Genomic DNA, 20,767 nt, shown 5'->3' with positions numbered 1-20,767 from the left:
AGGAGGTGGTGGTGCCTGCCACATACTGTGTGTCTTGATAAGATGGTGCCTGCTACATACTGTATGTCTTGATAAGATGAAGGTGGAGCCTGCCACATACTGTATGTTTTGAGAAAGTGTTGGTGGAGCCTGCCACATATTGTATGTCTTGAGAAGGTGGTGATGGTGCCTGTAACATACTGTATGTCTTGATAAGATGGTGGTGGTGCCTGCCACATACTGTATGTCTTGATAAGGTGGTGGTTGTGCCTGCCACATACTGTATGTCTTGATAAGGTGGTGGTGGTGCCTGCCACATACTGTATGTATTGAGGTGTTGTTAGTGCCTGTCACATACTGTATGTCTTGATAAGGTGGTGATGGTGCCTGTCACATACTGTATGTCGTGATAAGATGGTGGTGGTGCCTGCCACATACTGTATGTCTTGATAAGGTGATGGTTATCCCTGCCACATACTGTAGGTCTTGATAAGGTGGTGGTTGTGCCTACCACATACTGTATGTCTTAAGAAGGTGTTGGTGGTACCTGCCATATACTGTATATCTTGATAAGGTGGTGGTCGTGCTTGCCACATACTGTATGTCTTGATAGGGTGGTGTTGTTGCCGGCCACATACTGTATGTGTTGATAAGATGGTGGTGATGCCTCCCACATACTGTATGTCTTGATAAGGTGGTGGTGGTGTCTGCCACATACTGTATGTCTTGAGAAGGTGGTGCCTGCCACATACTGCATGTCATGATAAGGTGGTGGTGGTGCCTGCCACATACTGTGTGCCTTGAGAAGGTGGAGCCTGCTACATACTGTATGTCTTCATAAGGTGGTTGTGGTGCCTGCCACATACTGTATGTCTTGATAAGGTGGTCTTGGTGTATGCCACACACTGTACGTCATGATAAGGTGTTGGTTATACCTGCCACATACTGTATGTCTTGATAAGGTGGTGGTGGTGCCTGCCACATACTGTATGTCTTGATTAGGTGTTGGTGGTGCCTGCCACATACTGTATGTCTTGATAAGGTAGTGGTGGTGCCTGCCACATACTGCATATCTTGAAAAGGTGTTAGTGGTTCCTGCCACATAGTGTATGTCTTAAGAAGGTGGTGGTGGTGCCTGCCACATACTGTATGTCTTGATAAGGTGGTGGTGGTGCCTGAAACATAGTGTGTGTCTTGATAAGATGGTGCCTGCTACATACTGTATGTCTTGATAAGGTGTTGGTGGTGCCTGCCACATACTGTATGTCTTGAGAAGGAGGTGCCTGCCACATACTGTATGTCTTGATAAAGTGTTGGTGGAGCTTGCCACATACTGTATGTCTAGAGAAGTTGTTGGTGGTGCCTGCCACATGCTGTATGTATTGAGAAGGTGTTGTTGGTGTCTGCCACATACTGTATGTATTGATAAGGTGGTGATAGTGCCTGTCACATACTGTATGTCTTGATAGGTTGGTGGTGGTGCCTGCCACATACTGTATGTCTTGGTAAGGTGGTGGTTGTGCCTGCCACATACTGTATGTCTTGATAAGGTGGTGGTGGTGACTCCCACATACTGTATGCCTTAAGAAGGTGTTGGTGGTGCCTGTCACATACTGTATGTCTTGATAACGTGGTGTTGGTGACTGTCACATACTGTATGTCTTGATAACGTATTGTTGGTTCCTGCCACATACTGTATGTCTTGATAAGGTGGTGGTGGTGACTGCCTAATACTGTATGTCTTCATAAGGTGGTGGTCGTGCTTGCCACATACTGTATGTCTTGATAGGGTGGTGGTGGTGCCTGCCACATACTGTATGTCTTGATAAGATGGTGGTGGTGCCTCCCACATACTGTATATCTTGATAAGGTGGTGGTGGTGCCTGCCACATACTGTATGTCTTGAGAAGGTTGTGCCTGCCACATACTGTATGTCTTGATAAGGTGGTGGTGGTGCCTGCCACATGCTGTATGTCTTGAGAAGGTTGAGCCTGCTAAATAATGTATGTCTTGATAACGTGGTGGTAGTGCCTGCCACATACTGTATGTCTTGATAAGGTGGTGGTGCTAGTGCCTGCCACACACTGTATGTCTTGATAAGGTGCTGGTGTTACCTGCCACATCCTGTAAGCCTTGATAAGGTGGTGGTGGTGCCTGCCACATACTGTATGTCTTGATAAGTTGTTGGTGGTGCCTACCACATACTGTATGTCTTGATAAGGTGGTGGTGGTGCCTGCCACATACTGTCTGTCTTGATAAGGTGGTGCTGCTACATACTGTATGTCTTGATAAGGAGGTGGTTGTACCTGCCACATACTGTCAGTCTTGATAAGGTGGTGCATGCCACATACTGTATGTCTTGATAAGGTGGTGGTGGTGCCTGCCACATACTGTCTGTCTTGATACGGTGGTGGTGGTGCCTGCCACATATTGTATATCTTGATAAGGTGTTGGTGGTGCCTAACACATACTGTATGTCTTGTGAAGGTGGTGGTGGTGCCTGCCACATACTGTATATCTTGATAAGGTGGTGGTGGTGCCTGCCACATACCGTGTGTCTTGATAAGATGGTGCCTGCTACATACTGTATGTCTTGATAAGATGAAGGTGGTGCCTGCCACATACTGTATGTCTTGAGAAGGTGTTGGTGGAGCCTGCCACATATTGTATGTCTTGAGAAGGTGGTGATGGTGCCTGTAACATACTGTATGTCTTGATAAGATGGTGGTGGTGCCTGCCACATACTGTCTGTCTTGATAGGTGGTGCTGCCACATTCTGTATGTCTTGATAAGGTGGTTATGGTACCTGCAACATACTGTCAGTCTTGATAAGGTGGTGCCTGCCACATACTATATGTCTTGATAAGGTGGTGGTGGTGCCTGCCACATACTGTATGTCTTGATAAGGTGGTGTGCCTGCCACATACTGTATGTCTTGATAAGGTGATGGTGGTGGTACCTACCACATATCATCTGGTAGGTTGGTGTGCCTGCCACATACTGTATGTCTTGAAAGGTGGAGCCTGCTCACATACTGTATGTCTTATAAGGGTGTGGTGGTGCCTGCCACATACTGTATGTCTTGATAAGGTGGTGGTTGGTGCCTGCCACATACTGTATGTCTGATAAGGTGGTGGTGGTGCCTGCCACATACTGTATGTCTTGATAAGGTGGTTGGTGGTGCCTGCCACTATACTGTATGTCTTGATAAGTGTAGGTGGTGCCTGCCACATACTGTATGTCTTGATAAGGTGGTGGTGGTGCCTGCCACATACTGTATGTCTTGATAAGGTGGTGCCTGCCACATACTGTATGTCTTGATAAGGTGGTGGTGGTGCCTGCCACATACTGTATGTCTTGATAAGGTGGTGTGGTGCCTGCCACATACTGTATGTCTTGATAAGGTGGTGTGAGCCTGCAACATACTGTATGTCTTGATAAGGTGGTGGTGTGCCTGCCACATACTGTATGTCTTGATAAGGTGTTGTGACCTGCCACATACTGTATGTCTTGATAAGGTGGTGGTGGTGCCTGCCACATACTGTGTGTCTTGATAAGGTGGTGGTGGTGCCTGCCACATACCGTATGTCTTGCGAAGGTGGTGCCTGCCACATACTGTATGTCTTGATAAGGTGGTGGTGGTTTCTGCCACATACTGTATGTCTTGAGAAGTTTGAGCTTCCTACATACTGTATGTCTTGATAAGGTGGTGATGGTGCCTCCCACATACTGTATGTCTTGATAAGGTGGTGGTGGTGCCTGCCACACACTGTATGTCTTGATAAGATGTTGGTGGTACCTGCCACATACTGTATGGCTTGATAAGGTGTTGGTGGTGACTTCCACATACTGTATGTCTTGATAAGGTGGTGTTGGTGGTGCCTGCCACATACTGTATGTCTTGATAAGGTGGTGGTGGTGGTGCGTGCCACATACTGTATTTCTTAAGAAGGTATTGGTGGTGCCAGCCACATATTGTATGTCTTGATAAGGTGGTGTTGGTGCCTGTCACATACTGTATGTCTTGATTTTGTGTTGGTGATGCCTGCCACATACTGTATGTCTTGATAAGGCTGTGGTGGTGCCTGCCACATACGGTAAGTCTTGATAAGGAGGTGGTGTGCTTGCACATACTGTATGTCTTGATAGGTGGTGGTGGTGCCTGCCACATATTTGTCTTGATAAAGGTGGTGGTGCCGCACATACTGCATGTCTTGATAAGGTGGTTGGTGGTGCCTGCCACATATGTATGTTGATAAGGTGGTGTGCCACATACTGATATCTTGATAAGGTGTGTGGTGCTGCCACATACTGTGATGTCTTGATAAGGTGGTGCCTGCTACATACTGTATGTCTTGATAAGGTGTGGTGGTGCCTGCCACATACTGTATGTCTTGATAAGGTGTTGTGTGGTGCCTGCACACATATGTATGTCTTGATAAGGTGTGGTGGACCTGCACATATGTATGTCTTGATAAGGTGGTGGTGGTGCCTGCCACATACTGTATGTCTTGATAAGGTGTTGGTGGTGCCTGCCACATACTGTATGTCCTGATAAGGTGGTCGTGGTGCCTGCCACATACTGTCTGTCTTGATGAGGTGGAGCTGCCACATTCTGTACGTCTTGATAAGGTGGTTATGGTACCTGCAACATACTGTCAGTCTTGATAAGGTGGTGCCTGCCACATACTATATGTCTTGATAAGGTGGTGGTGGTGCCTGCCACATACTGTATGTCTTGATAAGGTGGTGGTGGTGCCTGCCACATACTGTATGTCTTGATAAGGTGATGGTGGTGGTACCTACCACATTCTCTGGTGGTGGTGCCAGCCACATACTGTATGTCTTGAGAAGGTGGAGCCTGCTACATACTCTATGTCATTATAAGGTGGTGGTGGTGACTGCCACATACTGTATGTGCTGATAAGGTGGTGTTGGATCCTGCCACACACTGTATGTCTTGATAAGGTGATGGTGGTACCTGCCATATACTGTGAATCTTGATAAGGTGATGGTGGTGCCTGCCACATACTGTATGTCCTGATAAGGTGGTCGTGGTGCCTGCTACATACTGTATGTCTTGATATGGCGTTCCTGGTGCCTGCCACATACTGTATATCTTGAGAAGGTGTTGGTGGTGCCTGCCACATACTGTAGGTCAGGAAAAGGTGGTAGTGGTGCCTGCCACATACTGTATGTCTTTAGAAGGTGGGGACTGCTATATACGGTATATCTTGGTAAGGTGGTGGTTGTGTCTGCCACATTCTGTATGTCTTGAGAAGGTGGTGCTTACCACATACTTGCATGTCTTGATAAGGTGTTGGTGATGCCTGCCACATACTGTATGTCTTCATAAGTTGGTGTTGATGCCTGCCACATGCTGTATGTCTTGATAAGGTGGTGGTGCCTGCCACATACGGTATGTCTTGATAAGGTGGTGGTGGTGCCTGCCACATACTGTATGTCTTGATAAGGTGGTGGTGATGCCTGCCATATACTGTATGTCTTGATAAGGTGGTGGTGGTGCCTGCCACAAACTGTGTGTCTTGAGATGGTGATGCCTGCTACATACTGTATGTCTTGATAAGGTGTTGGTGGTGCTTGCCACACACTCTATATCTTGAGAAGGTATTGTTGTTCCCTGCCACATACTGTATGTCTTGATAAGGTGGTGGTGGTGCCTGCCACATACTGTATGTCTTGAGAAGGTGTTGCCTGCCACATACTGTATGTCTAGATAATGTGTTGGGGAGCCTGCCACATACCGTATGTCTTGATATGGTGTTGGTGGTGCCTGCCACATACTGTAAGTCTTGAAAAGATGGCGTTGGTGACTGCACACAGTGTTTTTCTTGACAACGTGGTGATGGTGCCTGTCACACTGTATGTCTTGATAAGGTGGTGGTGGTGCCTGCCGCATGATGTATGTCTTGATAAGGTGGTGGTTGTGCCTGTCACATACTGTATTTCTTGATAAGGTGTTGGTGGTGGTGACTGCCACATACTGTATGTCTTAAGAAGGTATTTGTAGTGCCTGCCACATACTGTATGTCTTGATAAGGTGGTGATGGTGCCTGTCACATACTGTATGCCTTGATTACGTGTCTGTGGTGCCTGTCACATACTTTATATCTTGATAAGCTGGTGGTGGTGCCTGCCACATACTGTAAGTCTCGATAAGATGGTGGTCGTGCCTGCCACATACTGTATGTTTTGATAGGGTGGTGGTGGTGCCTGCCACATACTGTATGTCTTGATAAGATGGTGGTGGTGCCTGCAACATACTGTATGTCTTGAAAAGGTGGTGGTGGTGCCTGCCACATACCGTATGTCTTGCGAAGGTGGTGCCTGCCACATACTGTATGTCTTGATAAGGTGATGGTGGTGTCTGCCACATACTGTATGTCTTGAGAAGTTTGAGCTTCCTACATACTGTATGTCTTGATAAGGTGGTGGTGGTGCCTGATACATACTGTATGTCTTGATAAGGTGGTGGTGGTGCCTGCTACACACTGTATGTCTTGATAAGGTGTTGGTGGTACCTGCCACATACTGTATGGCTTGATAAGGTGGTGGTGATACCTGCCACATACTGTATGTCTTGATAAGGTGTTGGTGGTGCCTGCCACATACTGTATGTCTTGATAAGGTGGTGGTGGTGCATGCCACATACTGTCTGTCATGATAAGGTAGTGCCTGTCACATACTGTAGGTCTTGATCAGGTGGCGGTGGTGCCTGCCACCTACTGTATGTATTGAGAAGGAGGTGCTTACCACATACAGCATGTCTTGATAAGGTGTTGGTGGTGCCTGCCACATACTGTATGTCTTGAGAAGGTGGTGCCTGCCACATGCTGTATGTTTTGATAAGGTGGTGGTGGTGCCTGCCACATACTGTATGTCTTGATAAGATGGTGGTATTGCCTGCCACATACTATATGTCTTGATAAGTTGGCGGTGGTGCCTGCCACATACTGTATATCTTGATAAGGTTGTGGTGGCACCTGCCACAAACTGTGTGTCTTGATAAGGTGGTGGTGGTGCCTGCTACATACTCTATGTCTTGATAAGGTGTTGGGGGTGCCTTCAGCATACTCTATATCTTGAGAAGGTGTTGTTGGTCCCAGGAACATACTATATGTCTGGATAAGGTGGTGGTGGTGCCTGCCAAATTCTGTATTTATTGATAAGGTGGTGGTAGTGCCTGCCACATACTGTCTCTCTTGATAAGGTGGCGCTGCCACATACTGTATATCTTGATATGGTGGTGGTGGTGCCTGCCACATACTGTCAGTCTTGATAAAGTGGTGTCTGCCACATACTGTATGTCTTGATAAGGTGGTGGTGGTGCCTGCCACATCCTGTTTGTCTTGATTAAGGTGTTGGTGGTGCCTGCCACATATTGTATGTCCTGATAAGGTGTTGGTGGTGCCTGCCACATACTCTATGTCTTGATAAGGTGGCGGTGGTGCCTGCCATATACCGTATGTCTTGATAAGGTGGTGGTGGTGGTACCTGCCACATACTGTGTGTTTTGATAAGGTGGTGCCTGCTAAAACTGTATGTCTTGATAAGGTGTTGGTGGTGCCTTCCACATACTGTATATCTTGAGAAGGTGTTGGTGGTGCCTTCCACATACTGTATGTCTTGAGAAGGTGGTGGTGGTGCCTGCCATATAGTGTATGTCTTGAGATGGTGGTGCCTGCTACATATTGTATGTCTTGATAAGGTGGTGGTTCTGCCTGCCACCTACTGTATGCCTTGAGATGATGGTGCTTACCACATACTGCATGTCTGATAAGGTGTTGGTGGTGCCTGCCACATACTGTATGTCTTGAGAAGGTGGGGCCTGCCACATACTGTATGCCTTGATAATGTGGTCGTGGTGCCTGCCACAAACTATATATCTTGTTTAGGTGGCGGTGGTGCCTGCCACATACTGTATATCTTGATAAGGTTGTGGTGGCGCCTGCCACATACTGTATGTCTTGAGACGGTGGTGCCTGCTACATACTATGTACCTTGATAAGGTGGTGGTGATGCCTGGAACATACTGTATGTCTTGATAACGTGTTGGTGGTGCCTTCCACATACTCTATATCTTGGGAAGGTGTTGTTGGTCCCTGCCACATATTGTATGTCTTGATAAGGTAGTGGTGGTGCCTGCCACATACTGAATGTCTTGTTAAGGTGGCGGTGGTGCCTGCCACATACTGTCGGTCTTGAGAAGGTGGTGTCTGCCACATACTGTATGTCTTGATAAAGTGTTGGTGGGGCCTGCCTCATACTGTATGTCTTGATAAGGTGTTGGTGGTGCCTGCCACATGCTGTATGTCTTGAGAAGGTGGTGCTCGTGCCTGCCACATACTGTATGTCTTGATAAGGTAGTGATGGTGCCTGTCACATACTGTATGTCTTGATAAGGGAGTGGTGTTGCCTGCTACATATTGTATGTCTTGATATGGTGGTGGTTTTACCTGCCACATACTATATGTGTTCATAAGGTGGTGGTGGCGCCTTCCACATAATGTATGTCTTAAGAAGGTGTTAGGTGGTGCCTGCCACATACTGTATGTCTTGATAAGGTGGTGTTGGTGCCTGTCACATACTGTATGTCTTGATAACGTGTTGGTGGTGCCTGACACATACTGTATGTCTTCATAAGGTGGTGTTGGTGCCTGCCACATACTGTATGTCTTGGTAAGGTGGTGGTCGTGCATGCCACATACTGTATGTCTTGATAGGTTGGTTTTGGTGCCTGCCACATACTGTATGTCTTGATGAGATGGTGGTGGTGCCTGCCATATACTGTATGTCTTGATAAGGTGGTGGTGGTGCCTGCTACATACTGTATGTCTTGAGAAGGTGGTGCCTGACACATACTGTATGTCTTGATAAGGTGGTGGTGTTGCCTGCCACATACTGTATATCTTGAGAAGGTGGAGCCTGCTACATAATGTATGTCCTGATAAGGTGGTGGTGGTGCCTGCCACATATTGTATGTCTCGATAAGGTGGTGGTGGTGTCTGCCACACATTGAATGTCTTGATAAGGTGTTGGTGGTACCTGCCACATACTGTATGTCTTGATAAGGTGTTGGTAGTGCCTGCCACACACACTATGTCTTGATAAGGTGGTGGTGGTGCCTGCCACATAATGTGTGTCTTTATAAGGTGGCGGTGGTGCCTGCCACATACTGTATGTCTTGAGAAGGTGGTGCCTGCCACATACTGTATGTCTTGATAAGTTGTTGGTGGAGGCTGCCACATAATGTATGCCTTGATGAGGTGTTGGTGGTGCCTGCCACATACTGTATGTCTTGAAAAGGTGGTGTTGGTGCCTGCCACGTACTGTATATCTTGATAAGGTGGTGATGGTGCCTGTCACATACATACTGTATGTCTTGATAAGTTGTTGGTGGTGCCTGCCACATAATGCGTGTCATGATAAGGTGGTGGTTGTGCCTGCCACATACTGTATGTCTTGATAAGGTGGTGGTGGTGGTGCCTGCTACATACTGTATATCTTAAGAAGGTGTTGGTGGTGCCTGCCACATACTGTATGTCTTGATAAGGTTGTGTTGGTACCTGTCACATAATGTATGTCTTGATTACGTGTTGTTGGTGCTTGTCACTTACTGTATGTCGTGATAAGGTAGTGGTGGTGCCTGCCACATACTGTATGTCTTGATAAGGTGGTGGTCGTGCCTGCCACATACTGTATGTCTTGATAGGGTATTGGTGGTGCCTGCCACATACTGTCTGTCTTGATAAGGTGGTGCCTGCCACATACTGTATGTCTTGATTAGGTGGTGGTGGTGCCTGCCACATACTGTATATCTTGAGAAGGTTGTGCCTCTCACATAATGTATGTCCTGATAAGGTGTTGGTGATGCCTGCCACATACTGTATGTCTTGAAAAGGTGGAGCCTGCCACATACTGTATGTCTTGATAAGGTGGTGGTGGTGCCTGCCACATGCTGTCTGTCTTGATAAGGTGGTGCCTGCCACATACTGTATGTCTTGATAAGGTGGTGGTGGTGCCTGCCACATACTGTCTGTCTTGATTAAGGTGTTGGTGGTGCCTGCCACATATTGTATGTCTTAATAAGGTGTTGGTGGTGCCTGCCACATACTGTATATCTTGATAAGGTGGTGGTGGTGCCTGTCACATACTGTACGTCTTGATAAGGAGGTGGTGGTGGTACCTGCCACATACTGTGTGTCTTGATAAGGTGGTGCCTGCTAAAACTGTATGTCTTGATAAGGTGTTGGTGGTGCCTGCCACATAATGTTTATCTTGAGAAGGTGTTGGTGGTGCCTTCCACATACTGTATGTCTTGAGAAGATGGTGGTGGTGCCTGCCACATAGTGTATGTCTTGAGATGGTGGTGCCTGCTACATACTGTATGTCTTGATAAGGTGGTGGTATTGCCTGCCACCTACTGTATGTCTTGAGAAGGTGGTGCTTACCACATACTGCATGTCTTGATAAGGTGTTGGTGGTGCCTGCAACATACTGTATGTCTTGAGAAGGTGGGGCCTGCCACATACTGTATGTCTTGATAATGTGGTCGTGGTGCCTGCCACATACTATATGTCTTGATAAGGTGGCGGTGGTGCCTGCCACATACTGTATATCTTGATAAGGTTGTGGTGGCGCCTGCCACATACTGTATGTCTTGAGAAGGTTGTGCCTGTTACATACTATGTGTCTTGATAAAGTGGTGGTGATGCCTGGAACATACTTTATGTCTTGAAAACGTGTTGGTGGTGCCTTCCACATACTCTATATCTTGAGAAGGTGTTGTTGGTCCCTGCCACATACTGTATGTCTTGATAAGGTGGTGGTGGTGCCTGCCACATACTGAATGTCTTGATAAGGTGGCGGTGGTGCCTGCCACATACTGTCTGTCTTGAGAAGGTGGTGTCTGCCACATACTGTATGTCTTGATAAAGTGTTGGTGGGGCCTGCCACATACTGTATGTCTTGATAAGGTGTTGGTGGTGCCTGCCACATGCTGTATGTCTTGAGAAGGTGGTGTTGGTGCCTGCCACATACTGTATGTCTTGATAAGGTGGCGGTGGTGCCTGCCACATACTGTATATCTTGATAAGGTTGTGGTGGCGCCTACCACATACTGTATGTCTTGAGAAGGTTGTGCCTGTTACATACTAGGTGTCTTGATAAAGTGGTGGTGATGCCTGGAACATACTCTATGTCTTGAAAACGTGTTGGTGGTGCCTTCCACATACTCTATATCTTGAGAAGGTGTTGTTGGTCCCTGCCACATACTGTATGTCTTGATAAGGTGGTGGTGGTGTCTGCCACATACTGAATGTCTTGATAAGGTGGCGGTGGTGCCTGCCACATACTGTCTGTCTTGAGAAGGTGGTGTCTGCCACATACTGTATGTCTTGATAAAGTGTTGGTGGGGCCTGCCACATACTGTATGTCTTGATAAGGTGTTGGTGGTGCCTGCCACATGCTGTATGTCTTGAGAAGGTGGTGTTGGTGCCTGCCACATACTGTATGTCTTGATAAGGTGGTGATGGTGCCTGTCACATACTGTATGTCTTGATAAGGTAGTGATGTTGCCTGCCACATACTGTATGTCTTGATATGGTTGTGGTTGTGCCTGCCACATACTGTATGTCTTGATAAGGTGGTGGTGGTGCCTTCCACATAATGTATGCTTTAAGGTGTTAGGTGGTGCCTGCCACATTCTGTATGTCTTGATAAGGTGGTGTTGGTGCTTGCCACATACTGTATGTCTTGATAACGTGTTGGTGGTGCCTGCCACATACTGTATGTCTTGATAAGGTGGTGTTGGTGCTTGCCACATACTGTATGTCTTGATAAGGTGGTGTTCGTGCTTGCCACATACTGTATGTCTTGATAGGGTGGTTGTGGTGCCTGCCACATACTGTATGTCTTGATGAGATGGTGTTGGTGCCTGCCATATACTGTATGTCTTGATACGGTGGTGGTGGTGCCTGCCACATACTATATGTCTTGAGAAGGTGGTGCCTGCCACATACTGTATGTCTTGATATGGTGGTGGTGTTGCCTGCCACATACTGTATGTCTTGAGAAGGTGGAGCCTGCTACATACTGTATGTCTTGATAAGGTGGTGTTGGTGCCTGCCACATATTGTATGTCTCGATAAGGTGGTGGTGGTGTCTGCCACACACTGAATGTCTTGATAAGGTGTTGGTAGTGCCTGCCACATACACTATGTCTTGATAAGGTGGTGGTGGTGCCTGCCACATAATGTGTGTCTTGATAAGGTGGCGGTGGTGCCTGCCACATACTGTATGTCTTGAGAAGGTGGTGCCTGCCACATACTGTATGTCTTGATAAGTTGTTGGTGGCGGCTGCCACATAATGTATGTCTTGATGAGGTGTTGGTGGTTCCTGCCACATACTGTATATCTTGAAAAGGTGGTGTTGGTGCCTGCCACATACTGTATGTCTTGATAAGGTGGTGATGGTGCCTGTCACCTACTGTATGTCTTGATAAGGTGGTGGTGATGGTGCCTGCCACATACTGTATATCTTAAGAAGGTGTTGGTGGTGCCTGCCACATACTGTATGTCTTGATAAGGCTGTGTTGGTACCTGTCACATACTGTATGTCTTGATTACGTGTTGTTGGTGCTTGCCACTTACTGTATGTCTTGATATCGTAGTGGTGGTGCCTGCCACATACTGTATGTCTTGATAAGGTGGTGGTCGTGCCTGCCACATATTGTATGTCTTGATAAGGTGTTGGTGGTGCCTGCCACATACTGTATTTCTTGATAAGATGGTGGTGGTGCCTGCCACATACTGTATGTCTTGAGAAGGTGGGGCCTGCCACATATTGTATGTCTTGATAATGTGGTGGTGGTGCCTGCCACATACTCTATGTCTTGATAAGGTGGCGGTGGTGCCTGCCACATACTGTATATCTTGATAAGGTTGTGGTGGCGCCTGCCACATACTGTATGTCTTGAGAAGGTGGTGCCTGCTACATACTATGTGTCTTGATAAGGTGGTGGTGATGCCCGGAACATACTCTGTTTCTTGATAACGTGTTGGTGGTGCCTTCCACATACTCTATATCTTGAGAAGGTGTTGTTGGTCCCTGCCACATACTGTATGTCTTGATAAGGTGGTGGTGGTGCCTGCCACATACTGAATGTCTTGATAAGGTGGCGGTGGTGCCTGCCTCATACTGTATGTCTTGAGAAGGTGGTGTCTGCCACATACTGTATGTCTTGATAAAGTGTTGGTGGGGCCTGCCACATACTGTATGTCTTGATAAGGTGTTGGTGGTGCCTGCCACATGCTGTATGTCTTGAGAAGGTGGTGTTGGTGCCTGCCACATACTGTATGTCTTGATAAGGTGGTGATGGTGCCTGTCACATAGTGTATGTCTTGATAAGGTAGTGGTGTTGCCTGCCACATTCTGTATGTCTTGATATGGTTGTGGTTGTGCCTGCCACATACTGTATGTCTTGATAAGGTGGTGTTGGTGCCTGTCACATACTGTATGTCTTGATAACGTGTTGGTGGTGCCTGCCAAATACTATATGTCTTGATAAGGTGGTGTTGGTGCCTGCCACATACTGTATGTCTTGATAAGGTGGTGGTCGTGCTTGAAACATACTGTATGTCTTGCTAGGGTGGTTGTGGTGCCTGCCACATACTGTATGTCTTGATGAGATGGTGGTGGTGCCTGCCATATACTGTATGTCTTGATAAGGTGGTGGTGGTACCTGCCACATACTGTATGTCTTGAGAAGGTGGTGCCTGCCACATACTGTATGTCTTGATAAGGTGGTGGTGGTGCTTGCCACATACTGTATGTCTTGAGAATGTGGAGCCTGCTACATACTGTATGTCTTGATAAGGTGGTGGTTGTGCCTGCCAGATATTGTATGTCTTGATAAGGTGGTGGTGGTGTATGCCACATACTGAATGTCTTGATAAGGTGTTGGTGGTACCTGCCACATACTGTATGTCTTGATAAGGTGTTGGTGGTGCCTGCCACATACACTATGTCTTGATATGGTGGTGGTGGTGCCTGCCACATAATGTCTGTCTTGATAAGGTGGTGCCTACCACATACTCTATATCTTGATAAGGTGGTGGTGGTGCGTGCTACATACTGTCTGTCTTGATAAGGTGGTGTCTGCCACTTACTGTATTTCTTGGTAAGGTGGTGGCGGAGCCTGCCACATTCCTTCTGTCTTGATAAGGTGTTGATGGGAACTGCCACATGCTGTATGTCTTGATAAGGTGGTGGTGCCTGCTACATACTGGATGTCTTGATAAGGTGGTGGTGGTGCCTGCCACATACTGTCTGTCGTAATAAGGTGGTGCATGCCACATACTGTAAGTCTTGATAAGGTGTTAGTGGTGCCTGCCACATTCTCTCTGTCTTGATAAGGTGTTGGTGGTGCCTGCCACATATTTCTTGTCTTGATAAGGGGTTGGTGGTGCCTACCACATACTGTATGTCTTGATAAGGTGGTGGTGGTGCCTGCCACATACTGTATGTCGCGATAAGGTGGTGGTAGTGGTACCAGCCGCATACTGTGTGTCTTGATAAGGTGGTGCCTGCTACATACTATATGTCTTGATAAGGTGGTGGTGGTGCCTGCCACATACTGTACGTCTTGATAAGGTGGTGGTAGTGGTACCAGCCACATACTGTATGTCTTGAGAAGGTGGAGCCTGCTAAATACTGTATGTCTTCATAAAGTTGTGAGGGTGCCTGCCACATACAGTATGCCTTGATATGGTGTTGGTGGTGCCTGCCACATACTGTACATCTTGAGAAGGTGTTGGTGGTGCCTGCCACATACTCTATGTCTTGAGAAGGTGGTGGTGGTGCCTGCCACATAGCGTATGTCTTGAGAAGGTGGAGCCTGCTACATACTGTATGTCTTGATTAGATGGTGGTGGTTCTTGCCACATACTGTATGTCTTGAGAAGGTGGTGCTTACCACATACTGCATGTCTTGATAAGTTGTTGGTGGTGCCTTCCACATGCTGCATGTCTTGATAAGGTGGTGGTAGTGCCTGCCACATACTGTATGTCTTGATAAGTTGGTATTGGTGCCTGCTAAATACTGTATGTCTTGATAAGGTGGTGGTGGTGCTTACCACATACTGTATGCCTTGATAAGGTGGTGGTGGTGCCTGCCACATACTGTATGTCTTGAGAAGGTGGTGCCTGCTACATTCTGTACGTCTTGATAAGGTGGTGGTGATGCCTGGCACATACTCTATGTCTTTATAAGGTGTTGGTGGCCCCTTCCACATACTCTATATCTTGAGAAGGCGTTGTTGGTCCCTGCCACATACTGTATGTCTTGATAAGGTGGTGGTGGTGCCTGCCACATACTGAATGTCTTGATAAGATGGCGGTGGTGCCTGCCATTTATTGTATGTCTTGATAAGGTGGTGGTCGTGCCTGCCACATACTGTATGTCTTGATAAGGTGTTGGTGGGGCCTGCCACATACTCTATGTCTTGATAAGGTGTTGGTGGTGCTTGCCACATGCTGTATGTCTTGAGAAGGTGGTGTTGGTGCCTGCCACATACTGTATGTCTTGATAAGGTGGTGATGGTGCCTGTCACATACTGTATGTCTTGATAATGTAGGGGTGTTGCCTGCCACATACTGTATGTCTTGATATGGTGGTGGCTGTGCCTGCCACATACTGTATGTCTTCATAAGGTGGTGGTGGTGCCTTCCACATAATGTATGTCTTAAGAAGGTGTTAGGTGGTGCTTGCCACATACTGTATGTCTTGATAAGGTGGTGTTGGTGCCTGCCACATACTGTATGTCTTGATAACGTGATGGTGGTGTCTGCCACATACTGTATTTCTTGATAAGGGGGTGTTGGTGCCTGCCACATACTGTATGTCTTGATAAGGTGGTGGTCGTGCTTGCCACATACTGTATGTCTTGATAGGGTGGTGGTGGTGCCTGCCACATACTGTATGTCTTGATAAGATGATGGCGGTGCCTGCCATATACTGTATGTCTTGATAAGGTGGTGGTGGTGCCTGCCACATACTCTATGTCTTGAGAAGGTGGTGCCTGCCACATACTGTATGTCTTGATAAGGTGGTGGTGGTGCCTGCCACATACTGTATGTCTTGAGAAAGTGGAGCCTGCTAAATACTGTATGTCTAGATAAGGTGGTGGTGGTGCCTGCCACATACTGTATGTCTTGATAAGGTGGCGGTGGTGCCTGCCACATACTGAATGTCTCATTAAGGTGTTGGTGGTACCTGCCACATACTGTATGTCTTGATAAGGTGTTGGTGGTGCCTGCCACATACACTATGTCTTGATAAGGTGGTGGTGGTGCCTGCCACATAATGTCTGTCTTGATAAGGTGGTGCCTACCACATACTGTATGTCTTGATAAGGTGGTGGTGGTGCCTGCCACATACTGTCTGTCTTGATAAGGTGGTGTCTGCCATATACTTTATGTCTTGATAAGGTGGTGGCGGAGCCTGCCACATTCCTTCTGTATTGATAAGGTGTTGATGGGACCTGCCACATACTGTATGTCTTGATAAGGTGGTGGTGCCTGCTACATACTGTATGTCTTGATAAGGTGGTGGTGGTGCCTGCCACATACTGTATGTCTTGATAAGGTGGTGGTGGTGCCTGCCACATACTGTATGTCTTGATAAGGTGGTGGTGGTGCCTGCCACATACTGTCTGTCTTAATAAGGTGGTGCATGCCACATACTGTATGTCTTGATAAGGTGTTGGTGGTACCTGCCACATTCTCTCTGTCTTGATAAGGTGTTGGTGGTGCCTGCAACATAATGTATGTCTTGATAAGGTGGTGGTGGTGCCTGCCACATACTGTAAGTCTTGATAAGGTGGTGGTAGTGGTACCAGCCACATACTGTATGTCTTGATAAGGTGTCGGTGGTGCCTGCCATATATTTCATGTCTTGATAAGGAGTTGGTGGTGCCTACCACATACTGTATATCTTGATAAGGTGGTAGTGGTGCCTGCCATATACTGTAAGTCTTGATAAGGTGGTGGTAGTGGTTCCAGCCACATACTGTGTGTCTTGATAAAGTGGTGCCTGCTACATACTGTATGTCTTGATAAGGTGGTGGTGGTGCCTGCCACATACTGTATGTCTTGATGAGATGGTGGTAGTGGTACCAGCCACATAATGTATATCTTGTGAATGTGGAGCCTGCTTCATACTGTATGTCTTGATAAGGTTGTGGTGGTGCCTGCCACATACTGTATGCCTTGATAAGGTGGTCCCTGCCACATACTGTACATCTTGAGAAGGTGTTGGTGGTGCCTGCCACATACTCTATGTCTTGAGAAGGTGGTGGTGGTGCCTACCACATAGCGTATGTCTTGAGAAGGTGGAGCCTGCTACATACTGTATGTCTTGATTAGGTGGTGGTGGTGCTTGCCACATACTGTATGTCTTGAGAAGGTGGTGCTTACCACATACTGCATGTCTTGATAAGGTGCTGGTGGTACCTGCCACATACTGTATGTCTTCATAAGGTAGTGGTTGTGCCTGCCACATACTGTATGCCTTGATAAGTTGGTGGTGGTGACTGCTACATACTGTATGTCTTGATAAGGTGACGGTGGTGCCTGCCACATACTGTATGTCTTTATAAGGTGGTGGTGGTGCCTACCACATACTGTATGTCTTGATAAGATGGTGGTGGTGCCTGCCACATACTGTATGTCTTGAGAAGGTGGTGCCTGCTACATTCTGTATGTCTTGATAAGGTGGTGGTGATACCTGTCACATACTGTATGTCTTGATAAGGTGTTGGTGGTACCTGCCACATACTCTATATCTTGAGAACGTGTTGTTGGTCCCTGCCACATACTGTATGTCTTGATAAGGTGGAGGTGGTGGTGCCTGCCACATACTGTATGTCTTGATAAGGTGGTGGTGATATCTGCCACATAATGTATGTCTTGATAACCTGGTGGTGGTGCCTGCCACATACTGTATGTCTTGATAAGGTGGTGGTGGTGCCTCCCACATACGGTATGTCTTGATAAGGTGGTGGTTATGCCTGCCACATACTGTATGTCTTGATAAGGTGGTGGTGGTGCCTGCCACATACTGTATGTCTTAATAAGGTGGTGGTTGTGCCTGCCACATATTGTATGTCTTGAGAAGGTGGTGGTGGTGCCTGCCACATACTGTATGTCTTGATAAGGTGGTGGTGGTGCCTGCCACATACTCTATGTCTTGATAAGGTGGTGATGGTGCCTGCCACATACTCTATGTCTTGATAAGGTGACGGTGGTGCCTGCCACATACTCTATGTCTTGAGAAGGTGGTGGTGGTGCCTGCCACATACTGTATGTCTTGAGAAGGTGGTGCCTGCTACATACTGTATGTCTTGATAAGGTGGTGGTGGTGTCTGCCACATACTGTATGTCTTGATAAGGTGTTGGTTGTGCCTGCCATATACTGTATATCTTGAGAAGGTGTTGTTGGTCCCTGCAACATACTGTATGTCTTGATAAGGTGGTGGTGGTGGTGCCTGCCACATACTGTATGCCTTGATAAAGTGGTGGTGGTATTTGCCACATACTCTATGTCTTGAGAAGGTGGTGGTGGTGCCTGCCACACACTGTATGTCTTGATAAAGTGGTGGTGCCTGCCACATACTGTATGTCTTGATAAGGTGGTGATGGTGCCTGCCACATACTGTATGTCTTGAAAAAGTGGTGCCTAGCACATACTGTATGTCTTGAGAAGGTGGTGATGGTGCCTGCCACATACTGTATGTCTTGATAAGGTGGTGGTGGTGCCTGCTACATACTGTATGTCTTGATAAAGTGTTGGTGGTACCTGCCACATACTGTATGTCTTGATAAGGTAGTGCCTGCCACATACTGTATGTCTTGATAAGGTGTTGGTGGTGCCTGCCACATATTGTATGTCTTGATAAGGCGGTGGTGGTTCCTGCCACATACTGTATGTCTTGAGAAGGTGGTGCCTACCACATACTGTATGTCTTGATAAGTTGGTGGTGGTGCCTGCCACATACTGTATGTCTTGATAAGGTGGTGGTCGTGCCTGCCACATACTGTATGTCTTGATAAGGTGTTGATGGTACCTGCCACATACTGTATGTCTTGATAAGGTGCTGGTTATTCCTGCCACATACTGTATGTCTTGAGAAGGTGGTGCCTGCCACATACTGTATGTCTTGAGAAGGTGTTGGTGGTGCCTGCCACATACTGTATGTCTTGAGAGGTGGTGGTGGTGCCTGTCACCTACTGTATGTCTTGAGAAGGTGGTGCCTGCCACATACTGTATGTCTTGAGAAGGTGGTGGCTGCCACATACTGTATGTTACTAATGGAAGTACCTTTTGCGGACAGTGTCTTACCATTGGAAGTAACTTATGCGGGTAGTGTTCCACTATGTCAGTGACCTCCCGCCAGCAGTAATTACAGTGCCTCACCTACTTTCTGTTGCAGATACTTACGTAGGGCAGTGTCTCACATACCGTCTTAATGTTGCACGTACTTACTACAGGTAATGACTCTTGTACCACCGTCTCACTATTGTAGGTGCGCAGTACAGGCAGCGGCTCATCTACCGCTTCACTGTTGCAGGTACCTACTACGGTCAGTGCCTCACGTCCCCGTCAAGTTTCTACGTGACCAAGTGGGCGATGGCTGTGACGTGGCCTTGTTACTGCCCCGCCAGTGTTGCCTGGAGCCAGCTAGCCTGGCCCACCTGGCCCGAACTGCGACCAGAACTCATCTAAGAGATAAGGATCTCCTTCCTCAAGTACTCCATCACCTGCCAATACCGCTGACACTTCAGCAGTACCTTAACCTGCTCAGGGACTAGCAAGAGGTCGCCTCCCCCACATACACTGATGACGCACTCTACCACTGATGAGAAACTCTTGATGCTCACAAGATTATTGTACACTATGTAACAACACGTTGTTCACAATACTTGTCTTCACATTGGTATCTTATTGTACACTATGTAACAATACGTTGTTCACAATACTTGTCTTCACATTGGTATCTTATTGTACACTATGTAACAACACGTTGTTCACAATACTTGTCTTCACATTGGTATCTTATTGTACACTATGTAACAATACGTTGTTCACAATACTTGTCTTCACATTGGTATCTTATTGTACACTATGTAACAATACGTTGTTCACAATACTTGTCTTCACATTGGTATCTTATTGTACACTATGTAACAATACGTTGTTCACAATACTTGTCTTCACAGTGGTATCTTATTGTACACTATGTAACAATACGTTGTTCACAATACTTGTCTTCACATTGGTATCTTATTGTACACTATGTAACAATACGTTGTTCACAATACTTGTCTTCACATTGGTATCTTATTGTACACTATGTAACAATACGTTGTTCACAATACTTGTCTTCACATTGGTATCTTATTGTACACTATGTAACAATACGTTGTTCACAATACTTGTCTTCACATTGGTATCTTATTGTACACTATGTAACAACACGTTGTTCACAATACTTGTCTTCACAGTGGTATCTTATTGTACACTATGTAACAACACGTTGTTCACAATACTTTTCACAATGGTATCTTATTGTACACTATGTAACAACACGTTGTTCACAATACTTGTCTTCACACTGGTATCTTATTGTACACTATGTAACAATACGTTGTTCACAATACTTTTCACAATGGTATCTTATTGTACACTATGTAACAACACGTTGTTC

The 20,767-nt window shown here is 46.8% G+C and overlaps 1 protein-coding gene across 1 annotated transcript in view; it reads left to right on the top strand.

Annotated features, from left to right (window-relative positions):
* The window catches only part of LOC139752247 (uncharacterized), a 119,665-nt gene extending 99,382 nt beyond the window's left edge, over window positions 1-20,283 (top strand). The window contains exon 6 of the mRNA XM_071668281.1: window positions 19,631-20,283. Within this exon, the coding sequence (XP_071524382.1) occupies window positions 19,631-19,871 (241 nt within the window). The 3' untranslated portion in view covers window positions 19,872-20,283. The remainder of the gene's footprint in view (window positions 1-19,630) is intronic.
* Window positions 20,284-20,767: the final 484 nt, after the last annotated feature.

This window comes from Panulirus ornatus, chromosome 12 (genome assembly GCF_036320965.1).
Source record: "Panulirus ornatus isolate Po-2019 chromosome 12, ASM3632096v1, whole genome shotgun sequence".
NCBI classification, from domain to species: Eukaryota; Metazoa; Arthropoda; class Malacostraca; order Decapoda; family Palinuridae; genus Panulirus; species Panulirus ornatus.
Note: the sequence above shows the minus strand (reverse complement) of the source record. Positions and strands in the feature narration are given on the sequence as shown.